The following is a 21641-nucleotide window of genomic DNA, read 5'->3' as shown; positions in this document are numbered from 1 at the left end:
GAGCTCAGCGAGCCTTCCTGGTGGTCTAAGTGTGACCTGTCAGCCACACGTCGACAGAGACACACCGGTGGACTCGTCCACAGCGTTTAAAGGTGCTTCATTCTTTCACCTCCTTAAATCTCTGTCTCTGGACTTCTGGGAGGAAGCCCGTCAAAGCAGGCTTGGGGGGGAAAACTGAAGGAAGTGAGAAGGTGCGTCCACTGGCCCAGCCTCAAGCATGGCCACAGGGGAGTCCTCATGCCTCTTCTGTCTCTGGGAATATGCAGTAACTGGATTAACACATCTAACACACCGCTTATAAATTTAGGAAATAAACCTGGGAAAATAAAGGTAAGCCATGAGTCAGGATCTCGACTCAGATTCCCTTAGTGGGGAAGATGACATTTTAAGTTGTTATAAAATAAACAGCGCGGGCCAGCCAGGAACCTGATCAGGAAACGTGAGATGGAACCGCTCACAGGGGCTGGCCCACGGCCGTTTCCCAGTAAAGCAACGTCTGTGCTTCTCCTACATTGTCGAACCACGTCAGCGAAAGGACAAGCCTGCCTTGCTTCTTGCTCTTCCCCCAAATACAAGTCAGCTGAATAGAGAATCTGCCGTCGGTGCACTTACTGCTCTGAACACATCACCCACTCCATCTCTTCAGTCCTCACATCACTCCTATTCGGAGGGTGCATCCTTATTCCCACTTTACAGGTGAGCAAACTGAGGCACAAACCATGAGTGGCTTGTGACGGGCCCACGGCTGGCAGAGCCCGGTGGGCTGTTCCGGCTGCTGCACCTCCCAAGCCCAGGCGGCTTCCAGAGCTGCCCTCACCTCTATGTTTCTGAAGGTGGAAATCTCCACGTAGCCCGGCCTCCCCTCAGTAAGGAGGAACAGGCGCTTCTGGGTCATGGCGATCTGCCCACACCGCGATTTGTTTTGACGGAGCTTGACAGCTTATACACACACTCGTTTTTGTCCAGCTGTTCCATCACCGAAAAAGGCAGGCTGACCTCTTGGGCCTCTGCTTCTGCCTCCTTCCAGCAGTTGTAGAAATCTTTGAATGTTTCTGGGTCAATCTGTTTCTGGTGTCCTTAGTTTTATAAAGAAAAAAAAAAAAAAAGATTCTTACAGCCACGTACACAGGTGCCTCAAGAATGGTTGCTTTACGATCAGGAAGCAGCATGTTACCCGCAGGACATAGCAGGTGGCGCCAGCACCTAAGTCTGCCTGGATGGAAACCACCTGGAAAGCGTCCCCTCCTTCCCCAGGTGCCCAGGTGGGCACTTGATCTGGCCTGAGCCCATTGCCCTCTCCAGCCCCTATCTAACCAGGTAGTCACAGTAACTCCTAGGGCACCAGGTAGGGACACTGGGACAAGGACAAAGTCCTGTGTCACCTCTAGAGCTGGTGGCAGCCATCTTGGGGCCAGTCCCAGGGTGAAGCTAATGCTAAAGAGACCAGATCCTTGGTGACACTCCCACACCACTGGATCAAGCCTTACCTGAAGCCAGTTTATCTCAGTACTCTTTGGGTATGTGAGCAAATAAGTTATTATTTGTAACCGTGATGATCTTAGTTGATACAGCAACCTTCCCAAATGTCCAATATTCAGGGGCTCCGGAGTCAGAGAGAGACCCAAGTCTGAAGCCCAGCTTCACTACTGTTTAGCGGTGTGACCACAGGCCAGCTGTGGAACGAACCTGCTTCCCTGTCTGTAACGTGGAGCTGGAACCACCCCCAACTCCCACTCAGCCGCTAAGAAGTCCGTCCCGTTCTAAGCTCGATGTTTCCCTGTGCCTGGCTCCTGCATCCTCCATTCTGCATCCTGGATCTGTCTGCCCTCCGTCCTCAGAGGGCCCTTCATATCCTACACAGGAAGAAGCTCCTCAGTGGCCTCCTGCCTTCTAAGCGGCCCCCGCCGGCGGCCTGCTTCACTCCACGCCTAGAATGAGGCTCCTCGTATCCACCAGGCCCAGATTCCTCCAGGATCAGGCCCCTCCTCCCCTTCGCACTCCTGTATCCCAGCACAGTGACAAGCATGTTGTTACGTGCCTCTGCACATGCTGGTCTGGAGTGCTCGGACCAGAAAACTCCTACCTATCCTTCAAGACCCAGATAAAATGGCCCATGGGCAGCCTTCCCAGACAAGGGGCCCACTAAGCTGATGCGCTCTTCCCTCACGGCATCTAACAATGCTTGCTGTGCTCTACCCTCTATACAGGCCCAGCTGCCCTGGGCAGCTTGGTCCTAGATCAGGAGACTGAGGACTGGAGAGGAAAGCCCTGCCGGCGGGTGGGGCAGGTGCCAGGCAGAGAGCCCGCCGACGCCGTGCCTTCGTGGGTCTGCCTTTCCCACTGGGGGCCTGCTCGGGATGCAGAAGCCTCCCCGTCTCAGCCTGGCTGGAGGCCAGATCTAAGAGGTCAAGAAAGGCTGTGAGGACTTCCCTGGTGGGGCAGTGGTTGAGAGTCCGCCTGCCGATGCAGGGGACGCGGGTTCGTGCCCCGGTCCGGGAGGATCCCACGTGCCACGGAGCGGCTGGGCCCGTGAGTCATGGCCGCTGAGCCTGCGCGTCCGGAGCCTGTGCTCCGCAACGGGAGAGGCCACAACAGTGAGAGGCTCGCGTACCGCAAAAAAAACAAAAAAGAAAGGCTGTGAAAGCTCGGCTCTGGTTCCCTAGCACCTGCCAGATAACGGTTTCCTGGGGAATTTGCTGTCGTGGCCACAACTGAGTCTGGCCTCATCCCCACCACAATGCAGGCACAGAAACATTCAGGTGAAACCTCCCAGGTGGCAGGATTCTGAGTTGGTTCTCCTCTGGCTCACCTGTGTTTTTCTAATTGCCTTACAACCGTGGTCTACTACTTACAAATTTGTTTACGTCCTTGGATCCAAACAGAATCACACCACAGTGGGATATCTGTATATACTTGGGTCGTTTTTAGAAAGTAAGTTACTGAGGGACTTCCCTGGCGGTCCAGTGGTTAAGACTTTGTCGTCCAGTGCAGGGGGTGTGGGTTCAATCCCTGGTCGGGGAGCTAAGACCCCACATGCCCTGCGGCCAAAAAACCAAAACAAAATAGAAGCAATATCGTAACAAATTCACTGAAGACTTTAAAAACGGTCCACGTCAAAAAAAAATCTTAAAAAGAAAGTCACTGAAAAAAATGAAGCACAAGGGCCGGTGGGCAGGTGCCCAGGCAGACAGGCCCGGGGGTCCCTGTGCTAGGCAGCGAGGCACCAAGAGGGCGCGCATCAGGGTGGGGCCCCTGACCCCGTGACACGGTTCTCATCCCGCTTCCGTTTTGGAAAGGCTCCTCCGTGTAGCTGCCTCTCACTGGGGCGCCTCCATCTACACCTCCTGGCGGTTCTGAATGATTATGTTTATAATCAAAGGCACTTGACTATTTTAAGTGGACGAACAAGGAGGGAGGATGTTTAGTCTACGTAGCCAAGGAAAAGCCCAAGAATCAGGAGAGCACGAGAGGGGAGTTGGGAAGAACCACAAATGCCATTACTTAATGAAAGTTGGGAGCCAAAGATGCCGGACGTGGAGCCTGGAGCCAAGAAACCCGTCCCTTCTGTCATTAGGACAAATGCTCCCACCATCGGGTCCCTGCACAGTGCCGGGGCCAAGCGGAGCGAAGCGCAGGTCCCCAGAAACCGGAACGGCTTCCTCTCGCGGGCAGACGGGAGGTGGGCTCGCGGGCTTTGAGAGCCGGGGTGAAGGACACCAGAGAGGCCAGGGATGCCCACGGGGCCTGTGGACGCCACCCCTGCCAGGGCCGCAGCACAGCTTGGACGGTGCAACATCCATGGCACTCGCGCAGCAATAGCCACCGTGCACACGATGGGGCCACCACGCACATCCACAAGCTGCGGACAGAACACTCATTCATCTCCAATCCTGCACAAAAATGCCAACTGTTCACCTCTGCCCCTCACCCGCACTCCAACACAACCCCCTCCAGCTCATCTTACGGGGGAGGCAGAGTCACCGGCTCCCGTGGGCCACACTGAAGGCCACACAGAGCTGACTCCCGCCCTGGGGCCAGGTCGTGAGGGCCCTGCACCTCGAATACCAGACTCCGACGTGTGTTCTTATGTGACATCCGTTTATTCTAAGATGGTGACCTTCAGCTTGACCTAATCCTTTTATTAGCACATACGCGCCCGTCAGGCAGAAACGTACATTGGATGCTGTGCGACAACGGTGCACGTATCCAGAATCAAGGCCAACAATGACCTGCTTGCAATGCGAACGGAGCCTAAGTGACAACAGGGCCCATCGACGGCACTGTCACCGTGGTCATCTGAGGATGCCCTCCCGGATGTCCTTTCACGTCCCTGCAAGTCTGGGGCTGCTGGACGGCGCCCACGTGTCCAGCTGTAAGCCACACTGTCTGGCTCCCGTGGGACACGCTTCTGGCCAAGGAGAGGTGAGAGCTGGGAGGGCCAGGCCCTCTTCTCCCAGGAAAAGAGCGCCGCCCAGGCCATCGGGCCCCGGGCTGCGCAGCAACGGGCTGGGCTGGGGGGAGAGGACGGAGCCGGCTGCACGTCCAGACAACCTCACCACACGAGAAGAGCACCCCGGGTGGATTACGCCGCGGTACTTCAGGCCCTGCAGCTGGCCTAGTGCTCGTATCCTTGTGTCCTCGCGAGGGCCCGCGTGGGAAGGGGGGGGCAGGGCCTCCTCTGAGAGCGCTGAGCCCCCACAGTGCCTGCGCCCCACCTCCCGGTGGCCTGGGTGCTGCTGGTTGACCCCGTGAGAACCTCTGCCCCTGGTGGAACTCAGTGCACCCCCCACTGCCCTGCCCATGGGAGTCCCCTGGGCAGCACCAGTCGCCCACAGACGCCCAGGGAGACAAGACTGGCTGGCCAAGACGGGCCATTTCTCTGCGGCCGACATAAGGTGACACCACACGGAGGGCCCCGTAGGCGCTAGGCCGGCCGCGCCCCCATCAGACCGATGGAGGGACTGTGAACAAGCGGCCCCATCCCTCCACTGGTGGGAAGGCGGCGCACGTGGGTACAGAGAGGCCGGGCAACTCGATGGCAGCCGCGTAACGAGGAAGGACATCCCACACCTGTTACCAGCAAAGCACGGCCTTTCCAGAGGACACAGGGGCTCCCGCACAGGACACGGAAGGAGGTCTGACCCGATGGAAAAACAGGCCAGGCTGTGCCGCGCAGCTCCAAGGAGAGAGGCCCAGACGCCCCGAGCACAGGTGCCGACGCTCAGTGCGAGGCCACCTTGCTCACCAAACCGCAGAACACTTCAGACGACTGCACCCCGCACTGCCCAGGAGGTGCGGCTGGGCAGCCCCCCGCGCTGCAGACCTGCCTTGAGGGACCTGCTGGGGGGATGGCAGCTCCCACCCGACAGGGCTGCATCCTAGAGAAGGCCATCCACGCCCAGGGGGCAGGCTGCGAGCCTCACTCGTCAGCATCGGGACAGGCGGACACGACCAAGGGTACAGGCCAACACGCTGCACCGCCCTCGGCACGGCGAGATGCCTGTGAGCACCACGGATACGCTTTGAAAATGCAGGCCGACACACATGTACCACGTGAGTCATGGACAGTTTACAAACGCACAAATCCTATGTTCTGTTTGTGGGTGCATCCACGTGCCGCAAATGCATAAGAACTTGGTCAGAAGGGAAAGGTCAAGTTTGGGACAGTGTCCCTCTGAGGAGGGAGGGGCGGAAAGGGTTCTGGACCAACCAGACGACTGCAGTAAACGTGGGAAACAAAAGCAGCGGGGGTAGAGGTGCCTGAAGCATTCCAGCTGGAGCCACGCGTCCCCATGTGGGAGGAAGGGGTCAGCACACAGCGAGCAACCCCCCAGGACGGGAGAGATGCCATTAAGCGTCACCAGGCCCTCCGTCCCCACCCCCTTCCCAGAGCCTCGGCCAGCCCAGGAAGCAGGTAAAGCCCTCGCCCGCCCCGTAAGGCTCCTCCAGGCTGGGCCGGCCTGCCCTCGAGGGTCTGCACCGCCCACCCCGGGCATCCTCCAGGCTGGGCCGGCCTGCCCTCGAGGGTCTGCACCGCCCACCCCGCAAGGCTCCTCCAGGCTGGGCCGGCCTGCCCTCGAGGGTCTGCACCGCCCACCCCGGCATCCTCCTACCCACGGTTAATGCCTCGAAGAGCCGGTGTATGATGCCCGCGTCCTTCACGATGCCCGACTCCTGCACCTCTTCACAAAGTCGTCCAGCTGCATGTGCTTCTTGGGCAGCTCGAAGTTCTTCACGCGGTCGTCGGCCTTGGGGGCGTCCTTGGGCTTGTCCACGACCGCACTGATGAGCCGGCGAAGCTCGGGCGTCCGCTCGGCCTGCGCGCGCTCGGGCGCCGACAGGGACTCCACCGTCCTCTGGACGAGGTCGGTGGGAAAGATGCGCACATCCGTCTTGTACAGGCTCTGGAAGTCCAGGAGGGCGCCCAGCAGCTGGCCCTGCATCAGCTGGACGAGCCCTCGCAGGTAGAAGTACCTCGCCAGCAGCACCGAGTTCTCGGGGGCCAGCGAGTCCATGGCTTTGCTCAGCTGGGCCACGCAGTCCGCGTGGAATGCCTGCACACACTGGCCCACCAGTGGAAAGTGGATTTCCGGGATCTTGAAGGTGTATGTCAACTTGGGGGGCACGTCCAGAACTGAGGAGTGAAGGGGAGATGAACGGTTAGCACAGACCTTAGAAACAGACACGCGTTCCCACCCCATCACTCTGCCCAGAGCCGTTTCTGTGCCTTGGGTGCAGCGTGGAGCAGGACGCCCCGTGCCTCTTCCAGAAAGCTCCACGTGCCCCACGCTGCACGGGGCCCCTCACTGCTCCCATGGCACAAATAATGTTATTTGTTAAAACTGCTGATGCTAAGCTGAAACACGTGGCGGTGAGTCTTTGTTGAAGGACTAAGCTAATGACCTAGGCCGAGACGCACCTGCCAGGCGGGTAAGCCTCCCAAACAGCTGTTTCATTCACCATAACAGCAGCTCTGCGCCATGGGTACTGTTACCACACCCATCTCCCAGGGTGGGGACTGAGGCCTCCCCGGGTCCCCGGTACACAGCTACTGGGTACCCCAGGGTCACACAGCCAGGAGGCAGCTGTGCAGGGGACTCAGACCCACCAGGAGCCTCCAGAAGGTCAGTAAGTTCTTTTCATTTGAACATGCGGCCCCTCCTGGTGTCGCCGGCATGATCTCCACTCAGCCTCCAGCTCTCCCGCGAATGCGCCAGGAGGTACCAGCTGGTACTGGTGCCTTAGCCCAAGGCAGCAGCCACTGGGGGCCCGAGCAGCTCACAGCGCTGGCTTCACTGCAGTTTATCCCACGGGCACTGGCTTCCTCTGTACCCTCAGCCCCTAGGAAGGGCCTGGCAATCACTGGGGGCCTAAGAGTTGCTGCATCCCCTTAGACAGTCATATATGTAATCACGTATCTCCTATGTACACATACACATACGTGCATATACACACACAAGTATGAAAACAGTGGGACGGGGCGATGGAAAATACAGACGAGAAATCGCTTTCTGTAACGAGCATAGTCTGCAAAATGAATGTTCTAAAAATATGTCAAATGACTAATTGTCAGAAAGCAACAGCCATAACCCCCCCTTCGCTTCTACTGAAACGAGCTGTGGTTTCTTTCAGTGACAGGCAGCATGAGAACCAAGTGAGTGAGAAAAGCCACAGCACGGGCGTGGCTGCACCACCTGTGTGGCTGCTTCCGCAATCCTCGGTACGTATCTTCCGCAGCGATGAGTTCCGGGGCGGCAGCTCGGGCACCGTGATGTCCTGCAGGTTGGGCATGCTGACCACCATGCGCCTGTGAGCCCCGTGTGGGGCTGAGGACTTCCGGCTGGCCATCTTCTCGACCGTGGGTCTTCTTGGACTCAGGAGCATCCCGTCTATCCTGGGTGGAAAAACCCAACACCTTGTAGACACAGCAACGGCTGAAGCACAGGCTCAACTGGGCATTTTCCCCACCGTGGTGACCAGAATCCAGCATTCCCACACCGAGTGGGAAACGGCGGGCACACTCCTGGCTCTCCCACGTGTCGTGAAGGCTGCATACGGTCCACACCCCAGGAGAAGCCACAGCACACAGAACAAGGGCGTCGTCGACAGCCGACACGCGTTTGAGGGGTTCAGGAAAAGCGGCACGGAAGAGGCGGGAAACGGTGACGATGCGGGGAGAGAAAGAGAAGGAAATGGGGAGAAAACAGCACAAAGACCCAGAGCTGCCTCTGCAGGTACGTTCAGCGTCCCCTGCAAGAAACAGAAATGCAGGGGGAGGAGCCTGACATGTTACCCGACTCATTAGGAATTTCTAAATGTGCGACTTCTCTGATCGAATTTATCGTTTATCCTTCCAAATAAACTGTGCTCCTTGAGCACACGGACACCCAAGGAGTCGTGCATCCTTTAGAACGTAATATGCAAACCTGTCCTCCTCGGACTGCGTGTGGAGGTCCATCTGGGCAAAGGCGTCCATCTTTCTGCTGAGCCGGGCCTTGAGGAAAGCGTGAAACATGTAGGTGTCCAAGACCTGGGACAGACGTCGAGGGGCGGGTTACTGCGCCTGCTTCACGGTCCTTTCCTCCCCGCGCTGCCAGGGCACCTGCAGCCACGGCACGCGTGGCCCTTACCAACCCACCGAGGCCTCTCACCAGCACCTTTGGACAAAAATGCCCAGACATAGGTAGCTTTCTTCATTTACCATAATCGAAGATTTCCCCTCAATCCCTCACCAGCCAATCTCAAAGAATCAGCCACTCTTTGCATTTGAACAACCACAGCAAGTTCAAAAGTCCAAACCACCCTGCCCCCCGGGACAGCAGCAGCCGCAGTCCCTGTGTTTCATCATGGATTCTGGTGTCTCCTGGGGACGGCAGCCTCTCTAACGCTCCGCACCTCACAGCCAGCGCACCCCGTCTCCAGACTCACACGCGCCAATCTCCAAGTCAGCTCCCAGGGAGTGTGGATGCTGCCCGGCCCTGGGAAGGGGGCGGTGATGGGAAGGGCATGGAATTGTGTGGCGTGATGGAAAGGTTCTAGATCCAGACTGAGGAAGGGGCGACCAGGTACAAGCCTTGGTCAAAACTCTGCACATGCTATACTTAAAATGGGTGCATTCTGTTATATGTGAGTGCCACTCTAAAAAGTCAATTAAAAAAAGTCAGAGCTGGCCAAAGGATCAGAAGAAACCACGCTAAAACAAACTTTTAGAAAAGCTAAGACACTGAATAAAATATTAACAGATACTGGAAACACGTGACTTGAAAAATACTTTAGATACAGAAAAGGGCGAAGGATCGACTATACACACACACAAACCCCACACACCTCTTACCTGTTTATAAAACTGCTGGTCCCCTGGAGCTCTTGTTTTGAGAAACTCTTCACTATTGAACACCCTATGTTCATAATTTAAGTGATTCTTCACTCCCCTGATGAAGAAAGATAGTCTAAGAGTTGAAATATTTTTAAATACATGAAAAAGACATTGCTGTCAGCAGAAAAACAGTAACAAGAAATACACACTTTGAAAAGCCCTGTCTGTAGGAACAGTACTCTGAGCGCTGAGGGACACGGTTTGGATGTATTCTGTGGTGGGGCTTTCTCGTCACTTCAAGCATGGCTTTCCCCCAACTGGAATGAAGCTCAGGGTTGGGGGGTGTCTGTCTTCTTCGAGCCCCCTAGCTCCTTATGCAAATGAAGACGCAATCATCCATAATTGTTCATACAAATAAAACTGAGTTCAGGGTGGTGACACAGGAAGGGCACCCAGACTCTGAGCACTGACCCAGCTCGGCCGCTAGCCTGACCCTCGCCGGCCACTTCCCCATCCTACACCATGGGGCCTTGGGCACATGACCCCCTGATCTACCGTGAGAGCCTACCAATAGAATCAGTAATCCTACAGGGCATATTCAGAACGTAGCACGTTCGATGTTTTCCTTCTCTTGTGAGGGAAAAAATTACTTCATCTGATATCGTATTTTCTTTTTAATGAACTAAACTCATCAAGTTTGCAGAGTATTAAAAAACAAAAACCTTCATGAAAGATTTCATATTAAAAGAACAAAAGGAAAACTACATTTCGACAACCACACAAATTATACTCCTCTGAGCAAAGAGCTAATACAACCTTATCTATAACGTGACATCCCGTTTTCCCTAATAAATCATTTGCTTACATAAATACAGACAGCCAAAGAATACAGCCATTAAAATGCTGATTTTGAAAGAATCACACTGAGTGTCATCAAGTTGGCCAGCTCTGGTCTAAAGACCCCTCCAGGCAGGGTCTGTCCAGATCAGAAGGGGACCTGGTGTTGCCACCCTCCCTGCTACACAACCCGGGCGGGGGGGGGGGGGGGGGGAGAGAGGGAGAGAGAGGGAGAGAGAGAGGGAGAGAGAGAGAGAGAGAGAGAGAGAGGGAGAGAGAGGGAGAGAGAGAGAGAGGGAGAGGGAGGGGGAGGGAGAGGGAGAGAGAGAGAGAGGGAGGGGGAGGGGGAAAGGGGAGAGAGAGGACAGAGGGACAGGAGAGAAGAGAGAGGGAGAGAGGGAGAGAGAGGAGAGAGAGGGAGGGAGGGAGGGGAGAGGAGAGGGGGAGAGAGGGGAGGGGAGAGGGAGAGAGAGGAGAGAGAGAGAGAGGGAGAGGGAGAGGGGAGAGGGAGAGGGAGAGGGAGAGGGAGAGGGAGAGGAGAGAGAGAGAGAGGAGAGAGAGAGAGGGGAGAGGGAGGGGGAGGAGAGAGAGAGGGGAGAGAGAGAGAGAGGGAGAGGGAGAGGGAGAGGGAGAGGGAGAGGGAGAGGGAGAGAGAGGGAGAGAGAGAGAGGGGAGGGAGGGAGAGGAGGGAGGGAGGAGAGAGAGAGGGGAGAGGAGAGAGGGAGAGAGAGAGGAGAGAGAGAGGAGAGAGAGAGAGAGAGAGAGAGGAGAGGGAGAGGGAGAGGGAGAAGAGGCTGCAAGACAAAGCAGAGAAGAGAGAGTGGGAAGAAAGAAAAGGCCTGAAGGCTTTGCCACAATAACGTCTTCACGAAGGCGTGCTATAAATGTAGGCATATATTTACCGTTATGCTCCTTAAATGAGCGCACATTTAGGCCAGCAGTAGGCGCTCGACGCCTGCACTGCATCACACTGAAGTAAACACACCACACTGTCTTTAACTCATTCAGCTCAAGGGCTGGATCCCAACAGCACACCACAGATGCTGATGGTGACAGTGAGGGGAAGAAAGAAGAAAAGTTTCTAACGGGGGCCAGTCCTGGGTGCTCCAGCCTGGGCTCTCCTTTGGGCGGGCTTCATTCCCGAAATGATCCGTCTGTCCCCCTACCCGGGTCTGACCATCCAAGGTGGTCATTCGCAAGAGAGACGAGGGGGTGGCAAGGCCCCAGGCGGGGTAAACACACTCCCAGGGATCCTCGTGGGGGCAGGGGCCTCTCTCTCATCACTCCTGGATTTCAGTCCCTGGGCTTTGGGGCCGTGGCCACTGTGGAACCGGGAGCTGGCTGGGGAGCAGGTTACAGACACTGGCGATGCTCTAAACACCTGAAGATGCAGACGAGCAGCTGCAGGGTGATCTGCTGGATCTGACAGTTAAGCCGTTGCTGCCAGGCCCGCCGGCAGGCTCGCCCCTCATTCAGGTCTGTGCTGGCGCAGAGGTGAGCGAGGTCCAGCTCACGGTGCATCTGAAGGCTCTGGACCCTGGGAAGGAGCAGAGAGTCACTGACCACGGCCCAGCCCGTATCACGCGACTGACTGCTGCCTACCGGCCAGAGAGAACCCTCCGGGAAGAGGGAAGTTAACACTCTCAGGACACTCAGACTCCCTATCGATAACTGGGGCGGGGAGGGTGTCATTACAAATACATCCCTGCTGGGAGTTTATTCACCTCCCAGCACAAAAGGCTCATTAGTGCAGGATTCACGAAGGCCTCGTCTTTGGACCACGCACGTCTCTACACAAGCTGAGGGTCCTGTCCTCCTTTGCAGGCACCTGCCCTTCCACGACGGCCAAAGGGCTTCCAGTGGGTCTGGGAGGGACGGCGCAGGCTCGGGGGCACGAGGCACGGCTACTTACTTGTCCGGAGGTTCTCAGGGACGGGGGCTCACAGCGGTTTTCATCACACAGGATCCTGGCCTCCCCAACACTGCCCAAGGCTGCACTTTTTTTTTTTTTTTTGCGGTACGCGGGCCTCTCACCGTTGTGGCCTCTCCCGTTGTGGAGCATAGGCTCCGGACGCGCAGGCTCAGCGGCCACGGCTCGTGGGCCCAGCCACTCCGTGGCATGTGGGATCTTCCCGGACCGGGGCACGAACCCGCGTCCCCTGCATCGGCAGGTGGACTCTCAACCACTGCGCCACCAGGGAAGCCCCCAAGGCTGCACTTTTACATGAGACTTTGGACACCAAGGAGCAAGTCTGAGGCTTTAAATATGCAAAGTAAACCCACCCAACAGTATCCAAAGGTCAGGTGGGCCAGAGGGGACCCGGCGGACACACACTCTGATCATGATGAGGAAGACAGCGCGGCAGTGGGCGGCCAGGCACAGGGGCGTCTCAGGGAAGAAGGGCGCTGCTGCCCCTTGTCTCTCCCGGCCAATACCGAGTGTGGGCACTCGTCACCCCAGGCCCCGTGGGGAGACCCACTGCCACAGCCCAGATCACGGTCCCAGAGCCCTTCACAGACGAGCCACCGACCACGCACAGGTCAGTTCACGTTTATAAAGAGCCCCCCACGGTGAGCCTGAGACTCCACGTCCCACTGTCTGGGAACCCGGCCAAGCGAGAATCCAACCCCCAGGCATGTTCTAGAATTCTAACAATAACAGGGCAGAGGTAAGATCCCATCTTACTGGGGATGCGCCACCCAAGTACACGCTTGAGAAGCTGCGCCCAGCGCCGGCAACACCAGTCCTGGAAAGTCACCCTCGGCAAGTCCGGGGACTGTGGACCGCGCTTATCAGAAAGTGACTGGATGATGAGGAATGTGGGCTTCACCTTCGGAGGTCATGCAGGGAGACGCTCCCACCCGGACCCCTGGCTGGGCCCCCTGAGCACCGCCCGCCAGCCACACAGGACTCCACACCCCGAGCCTGGACTCAGCTTGGGGAGTTTTATAAATTTTTTGAAGATGGAAGGAACAATAATGAAGATGGCACTCCCATGTACTTTGTACAAACCATCCAGATAGAAGAAATCATTGATACCAAGGTGTTATAGGCTGAATTGTGTCCCCCCAAATTCCTAGGTTGGAGTCCTAACCCCCAGCACCTCAGAGTGTGACTGTGTTTGGAGATGGGGCCTTTAAGGAGGTAATTAAGTTAAAATGAGGTCACAAGGGTGAACCTAATCCAATATGACTGGTGTCCTTATAAGAGGAGATTGGAACACGGACACCCACAGAGGGACGGACCACATGAGGGCACAGGAGAAGACAGTCATCTACACACCAAAAAGAGGGGCCTCAGGAGGAACCAACTCTGCCAACACCATGATCTCGGACTTCCAGCCTCCAGGACTGGGAGACAATAAACGTCTGTTGCTTAGGTGGTGTTTGTTACAGCAGCGCTCACTGACTAATACACAGGTAAGAGGCAGAAATGAGAACAGCCAAGTCAGGGAGCCAACACAGAACCACCCGTTCCTTCCCCTCCACTCAGGCCTCAGCTCCTCCCGCATCCGACCTCCAGCAGACAAAGTAAAGGGGAACAGTTGGCACTGATAAAAGACGGGCTGCGTCACCAGCTCCTGCGTCACCAGAGCAACAGAGTCCAGCTACTTGACGACAGCCGGGAGCACCTGCTGCACTAGCCCCCCGCCCCACACCCTCCATGGCTCCCACCACGAGCTGCATGCCAGGCCTGCCTGAAGTCCACACACGAACTGGAGGACTAAAAGCAGGATCTCTCCCACCACCATTTGATTAGATTCCAAAGGGGGAAACGTCCTCCGCAGGTCCACCTGAGGGAGCCCTGGCTCTGCCCCGACCCACCTGCCCCAGATGAACCTTCTTCCCAGCGTAAATAGTAATCACACCTCATTTCACCCCCCTGAAAGAAGTACGTGGGGCAGTCCCCGTCAGGCCTCTCCGACTACCACAGAGGCCGCAGGGCTGCAGAGCCTACAACAATTATTATCTGCCCTTTTGGGAAAAATTTTGTCTTGCCTGATCTCAGCCAATGAAGTGTAGTCATAGAGATGGAAAAACCACAAAGAGCCACAAAACAGGTATGAAAAAATAAGAGAACTAAGAGAGCACTGGGTAGGGGGGTGGGGGGGTGAAAGGGGAAGACAGCTTCCTGCCCAGGGAAGGACGGTGGGCCATGGCCATCAGGGGCCCCCGACTGACAGTGCCATGGGGCAGATGCCTCTTTTGCTCATTATACACATACTCTGCCCAGTGCATTGGATACATATCTGGTGAGTGGATGAACAAATGAATGAATGAATGAAGGAGAGAAGGAACTTCAGAGATCACAGGCGCAGAAGAGGGTCGAGAGGGTCCCGGGGGTGTGACCCGTCCCCTGGCCTGGGGGCCATCGTTAGTATTTAGACAAGATTGGAATGAAGACAAATGACTTTTATTTTTAAATATTCACAAACAATTTCCAAACTACTAAATATTACATAAACCATCTGTTAATATAAGATTGGAAGAGATACTTGAAATTGGCAAGTATGAACCTGAACAAGATTTTTCCAAATACCTACTCTTTCCCCCCTTACCTCTGAATAAACGTCTGTGCCGCCAGGAGAGGGATGTCAGGAACGTCAACGTCCTCATCGTTAGAGTAGGTGATGCTCCCAGTGTCAATGTTTATCAGAATTAAACCATCGGCTTCCTATAAAATAAGTGTGTAAAGATCGGAGTTAAGAATCTGAATTTGTATACATCTTTGAAAACACAAAGATACACTTTGCATTCACCAGGATCGTTTTCATCGATAATTAAATTATCGTATCTAATATGCACACAAAGCCTTATATTATCTACCAGAAAATGCGGCGTATACCGTGAGTTAGGTTAACAAGCTAATTTGATTAAAAATGCCTCAAGTCAAGATTCCAACACACGAGGTCAGGCCTTCACCACCCTTGTGCAAACACTCCATGTACCACTTCAGGGAGCCTGGAGAGAAACATTCCAGAGCCCAGTGGAGCACTCCGACATTCAACACTCAGGGTGCCCGCTGAGCGGCCCAGCCAGCTCTGCGCCCCACCCGCCCCAGGACCAGAGCACAGGCGGGTCCTGGGCTCAGGGATCCCACACACTTAAGAGTTCTTGAGATGTGTGGATGGCTTACTTGTTAAGTCTTATCTGTGACAAAACACACAATAATGAGTCACACTCCTGAGTTTCTACACTTCACACTGTCCCAGGAACAGGACGCAGAATCCTCCCCAGCTTTCATGCTGGGCCGGCCTCTCAACACGCGTTTCATGGCACGTGAAATAGGCACAAACACGTCTCCCAGAGCAGAGTGCTAAACCAGCAGGGGACAGGCCACGCTCGTGAGCACGAACACGGAGCTTTTACAAGGACCCCTTCCGAGCTCCCAGCACATCGAGAAGACATCCAAACCCCAAAAACACTTTCAGTCAAGACCTGCTGCTTGCCCTAAAACCATCCAGAACAGGTAAACCACTAAAACGACTTCCTTTGTGACTGTGGACTGGAATCAAGTAAATATGTCTGCAAGTTTCCCTCCTAAAGGGGCTGAAACAAGACGGTTTTTTCCCTAATGACTAAAAAAGAAACACAATTTTGAACTACAAAGTATCGCCTATTTTTCCTCATTTGCGAGGGTGACGTTTTTCCATTCCTTCCATGAGGTCTGAATGGCCTTTCCCACAGTGTTTGTCCCCTGGTGAATCATAGGTTCTGCCAACAACACAGACGTCCCGGCTCCGCCCCAGGAGGGACGCTGGGCTTGGCCAGGATTTGCTCTAAAACGCCGGGAAAAAAATGGATGATGGCTGAGGACAAAGAGGGGTGCACGGCATCCCTTCCACTCTTCTCTCAGCTTTTGCGTTACACTTAGAAATTTTCAAAATAAAGTTAAACAACACTGTAAATCAACTATAATAAAAATTTTTAAATAAGAAGTTAAATGAGAACCTACCCCTGTACCAACTACCAATAAGTGCAAGGAAACGTGCTGCACATCGCTAGTCACTGGGGAAACGCACAGCAAACTACCCAGCAGGAGGATTAGAATCAAAAAGACAGAAGACAGGCATGGGAAGGAAGTGCGGAAATCGAGCTCGCCCTCTGCCGGAGGGAAGGTGTCTGGGGCAGCAGCGGGGAACGACAGTCTGGACATTTCTCACATGGTTAAACACGGCACTAGCACCTGACCCGGAAATTCCTCTCCCAGGTACGTACCAAGGTAAATGAACGCATGCCCACACAAAGACTTGTACGAGTGTCCACAGCTGCATTATTCACAGGTGTGGTCAAAACGTCCAAACAATCCCAAATGTTCTCAGCTCCCGGATGGATAAACCACTGTGGCCTCTTCACTCAAGGGAACCCTACTCGACATTAAAAATAACGCGCTGCTACACGGAGGAACCTCAAAAACACGCCGCTAAGTGAAAGAAGACAGTCACAAAGACCACGCATTGAATGATTCCATTTACATAACATCCACGTCTACACAACAGGCAGCTCCACAGAGATAGAAAGTAGATGCTGGTCGCCAGGGTCTGGGGGGGTTGGGGGATGACTGCTAACACATGCGGGGTTTCTTTGTGGGCTGACCAAAGGGTCTAAAATGAGTTGTCACAGCTCTACCAAGTTCCTAAAGCACTGAGGTGTACGGTTAAGTCCGGGAAACTCTGTGGTATGCAAATTATATCTGAAAAAAAGCTGTTTTAAGAAAACCCAACCTGCTCTTCCTGCCGGCGACGTCACAGTTTATCACAGACCTGTGGCATGAGCCCCCTTCGAAATGCGCCAGCACAGCAGTAAAATCAGCTGCTGCATTTTAAGCACTTGCCGTATCCCAGCATGCTCTACGGGCCCCTTGACGCTGCTCTGATGATGTGGCCAGCACACTCCCCTGTGCTTGCACGACCAGGACACTGAAGGCCTAACACCCCGACACAGGTCAGCCCCAAGCTGAACCCAGTAAACGGCCACTGGATCCAGCAAGGCCCACAGACCCCTTGGACACGGAGCGATACACATGCACCCTTCTAGGAAGTAGGTCCACGGTTTTAATGAACAACAGAGGCTTAATCAAAAAAGTGAAAATGAAAATATGGAGTGATAACAATGGTGGCTCCCATCCATGAAGCCCAGTCTCCTGCCAGGCAGGACAGGGGACATTCCTCAGCCAGAGCCCTGGGAGGCCGAGGCCGTGCCCACTTCCCAGATGAGGAGACTGAGGCTTAGCAAAGGCCAGTAAAAGTCACTCAGGGTCACAGAGGTGAGACTTGAAATCGGTTCCCTCGACTCCAACGCCTGCCCTCACCTCCCTGAAAACCCTGGAAGCCACCAGAGCTGTCGTGAATTTAAGTGACCTGAGAAGTGGCATCAGGGTGTGGCCTTGAGGACAAGGAGGTAGCACTAGCGCCCTGTGATGGAGTGACCGCGGGCCTCTGCGCCCCCCCACACCGCAGGGCACCTCCCAGCAGCTTCCCACGCGTCCCCGCAGAGCACCCACGTGACTTAATGCTCTGAATCCAGCGGCGGGTGCCTAACCTTGCTGACTTCTTCAAAGTGGTCCAGGTGGCAGCCCATGAGAAAGGACGTGGGCGCCATGACGAAGTCCAACATCTGCCGCGACAGGATGGGGACGAAGGTGTGCTGCCACTGCAGGGGGTGCAGGTAGGCCATGAAGCACTCAGCCACGAGCGTCAGCAGAGCCCAGCTGGACGAGAAGAACACGACGTGCTGCTCCGTCAGAAGGCACGTTAGGATCTGGGGAAGCAACAACACCACGAGCAAGCCTGAAACACTGCGAGGGCGCCACCCAACGAGGCCGGGCGCGGGGCAGCTTCCACCCTGCTGTCCCCACTCCACTTGCCAGGACCAAAGCCACCTGACCCCAGAAAAGTGCTGCCTGCAAACAGCATGCTCTGTGGTGAATGTCGGCTTTCAGCAAAAAGATAAGTGTTCTGATGCCCCGTTAAGCCAGTCAGCATGAGATGCTCACAGGTGTGGAAGGACGCGTACCTGTAGCACCTTCTCAGGTCTGAAGCGCAGTAAGGGCAGGTGAAGGTCCAGGTCGATGAGGGGGCTTTCGGGGTCTGCTCTCGAGGGAAATACGATCTGTAGTGGTTTCATGTTCAATATCTGCAATGACCAATTTCCATCATTAGCTCAGGGAGCTGCTCCCAGAGGAGACTGAAGGCAGTGAAATTCACCATTTTGGCTCAGAAAGCGTCTGAGTTAGAAAACACTTCTGGAGACTCATGCTGTCACCTTCTATGTCACAGAGAAACAAAACAGTCTAGAGATGATAAACAGAACTGCCAGGAATGTTTCATAATGAATTGAGGACTTAATGTCTTTTTCAGCCAAACTCCCTTAAACTCTTTAATTAATTAGGAAACCGTTCCTTGAGAGCACAAAGATAAACGGCCTCCAGATATCCATCCCAACGAGCACAAACTCGAAATCAATCACGTTCAAACTAATCTTAACCAGTATGCATTATTCCCGGTTACTACTTATTAGGTATTCGCTTCTATTTTCAATTTAACAGTCAAAGCCCCTTAAAGACATGGAATTCACAAAAAAATTTTAACGGCACTTTATTTTTCTAAATGAGGGTATTTAAAAATGGCACTTCAAATACAAATCCCACGTTCACAGGACGCCTATTATGTGTTATAGGTCGAGGCAGACGTGAAGGAGGGAGGTGCGGTCCCTCCAAGAAGGTGGCGCTAGGAACAGCAGGGTTAAGCCTCCCCTGGCCTCAGACACATAGGAGGCACTCTGCAAGGGCTCTTCCACGAGCAGATGGAGGGGTCTGAGCACGAGCAGAGCTTCGGGGAAACAGAACAGAAAGAAGCGATCGAACCTGATGACAGAGAGGCTTCCTCTAGGAAAGGCATGAAAGGATGAGAAATGGAGGGCAGCAGAGTACCGAGTCAAGAAAAAGGGCCACAGGACAAAATGCTCACGATTCACACTTTCTTCCAGTCACCTTAGTCACTATTCTATTTTCACGTTAAAAAACAAAACAGGGCTTTCCTGGTGGCGCAGCGGTTGAGAGTCCGCCTGCTGATGCAGGGGCTGCGGGTTCGAGCCCCGGTCCGGGAGGATCCCACATGCCGCGGAGCGGCTGGGCCCGTGAGCCATGGCCGCTGAGCCTGTGCGTCCGGAGCCTGTGCTCCGCAACGGGAGAGGCCACAACAGTGAGAGGCCTGCATACCGCAAAAACAAAACAAAACAACACAAAACAAAAAACAAGAAAAGAGACTGTCATTTTTGACAGTTGGGACATTTGCAAGTGCCTCCGACCAATACTTGGGGCCTCTTCGCTTTCTTGTTCCCAGTTTGGCTACAGAAGCAAGACATTAAAAATAAGGTGGATTCACTTACGTGACTGATGCGTTTGTTTTAAAGCAAAACAAAACAAAATAAAGCAGAGTTAAGTATTCCAAGTTGTGATGAATTATTAACAATTATAAAGTTTATAATGAAAAACTCTCCTCAGTATTTCAGAAAGGAAACGTGAATGGATAAAGAAGATGTAGTACATATACACAATGGAATATTACTCAGCCATAAAAAAGAAAGAAAGAATGCCATTTGCAGCAATATGGGTGGACCTAGAGATTGTCGTACTGAGTGAAGTAGGTCAGACAGAGAAAGACAAATATCATATGATATCGCTTATATGTGGAATCTAAAAAATATGGTGCGGGGCTTCCCTGGTGGCACAGTGGTTGAGAGTCCGCCTGCCGATGCAGGGGACACGGGTTCGTGCCCCAGTCCGGGAAGATCCCACATGCCGCAGAGCAGCTGGGCCCGTGAGCCATGGCCGCTGAGCCTGTGCATCCGGAGCCTGTGCTCTGCAATGGGAGAGGCCACAACAAGTGAGAGGCCCGCATACCGCAAAAAAAAAAAAAAAATATATATATATATATATATGGTGCAAATGAACTTTGTAAAAACAGAAACAGAGTCACAGAGTTAGGAAACAAACTTATGGTTACCAGGGGAAAGCGGGGGATGGGGAGGGATAAATTGGGAGATTGGGATGGACATATACACACTACTATATATAACACACATGACTAATAAGGACCTACTGCATAGCACAGGGAACTCTACTCAATACTCTGTAATGACCTATGCGGGAAAAGGATCTAAAAGAGTGGGTCTATGTATATGTATAACTGATTCACTTTGCTGTACACCTGAAACTAATAAAACATTGTGAATTAACTATACTCTAATAAAAATTTAAAAAAAATAAAAAATAAAAATGACCAAATCAAAAAAAAGGAAATGTGTCAGCCAGACAGCCCGTTAAAGATAAGAACCAGGGCTTCCCTGGTGGCACAGTGGTTGAGAGTCCGCCTGCCGACGCAGGGGACACGGGTTCATGCCCCGGTCCAGGAAGATCCCACATGGCACAGAGCAACTAAGCCCATGTGCCACAACTACTGAGCCCGCGTATTGCAACTACTGAAGCCCACGCACCTACAGCCCATGAGCTGCAACAGGAGAGGCCACCGCACCACAATGAAGAGTAGCCCCTGCTCGCCGCAACTAGAGAAAGCCTGCACACAGCAACGAAGACCCAACGCAGCCAAAAAAAAAAGATAAGAACCAACCACACACGTGAGTCACTACCAGCAACAATGCTACTGCGACGTTTCAGGTGCTGTGCTAGCAACTTCACAGCACTCAATACTCACGCTCTCTGAGGTGGGTTCTGTTATTCTACCCACTTTACAGATGAAGAAACTGAGGATGGAGAGAGATTTTAGGTAAATACTTCGTAAATGTCAACGGGATTGGAGCCCCAGCAAAACTATAGGCTTCCGCACACAAAGCAACACAGAAAGTGACTTGGGAATAGTAAGAAGAAAACCGTGTGTGTTTCACTGGACACACCCAATTATGCCCATCATTTGAAAAGCAAGTAACATCCGATCTTCTAGAGGGCAGAGATCAAAGCAAAGCAGGCCCGGGGACACAGGGTGCACCTAGAACCTTTGCTCCCCTCAGGCCAGTGGTCCAGGTGGTCAGAGAAAGGGCTGGGTCCTCACCTCCTCACTCCCCACACTGTGGGGCCTCCCACCTCCTCCCGTCAGTACAGGTGAGAGCTGACCCCACCCAGAATGAACAGGAAACGGCAGCTCGGGGCCCATGCACACTATTCAAGACACAAGGTGCACAGCTCATGACTATTACCTACGACAACCTCTAACCTGACGTTGGTTTGCGGTGGGTTCTGGAAAACACTGCTGAATCAGCTGCTGCGTCAGATGAAATTGGCCTAAACTGACCTCTTGGATTTCTTCACAACGATAAACAGCCACAGCACTTCCTAAAACAAATGATGACCATTATACCAACTTGGACCCAAGAGCTAATTAGACTTGTTAGTGGAGGATCCCAATGACAAGTCTGACCGAGGCTCAGCCCACTGGGACGAACCATGAGCACCAACACGCAGACCCTGATA

The 21641-nt window shown here is 53.9% G+C and overlaps 1 protein-coding gene across 1 annotated transcript in view; it reads right to left on the bottom strand.

The window, feature by feature from the left end:
• Window positions 1–21641, bottom strand: part of DENND3 (DENN domain containing 3) — a 56600-nt gene that overhangs the window by 20536 nt on the left and 14423 nt on the right. The window contains 11 exon segments of the mRNA XM_032610268.1: window positions 818–903; window positions 906–1076; window positions 6114–6179; window positions 6182–6634; window positions 7695–7894; window positions 8427–8530; window positions 9335–9431; window positions 11535–11690; window positions 14713–14828; window positions 17696–17914; window positions 18170–18289. Coding sequence (XP_032466159.1) covers window positions 818–903; window positions 906–1076; window positions 6114–6179; window positions 6182–6634; window positions 7695–7894; window positions 8427–8530; window positions 9335–9431; window positions 11535–11690; window positions 14713–14828; window positions 17696–17914; window positions 18170–18289 — 1788 coding nt within the window.

This window comes from Phocoena sinus, chromosome 17 (genome assembly GCF_008692025.1).
Source record: "Phocoena sinus isolate mPhoSin1 chromosome 17, mPhoSin1.pri, whole genome shotgun sequence".
NCBI classification, from domain to species: Eukaryota; Metazoa; Chordata; class Mammalia; order Artiodactyla; family Phocoenidae; genus Phocoena; species Phocoena sinus.
Note: the sequence above shows the minus strand (reverse complement) of the source record. Positions and strands in the feature narration are given on the sequence as shown.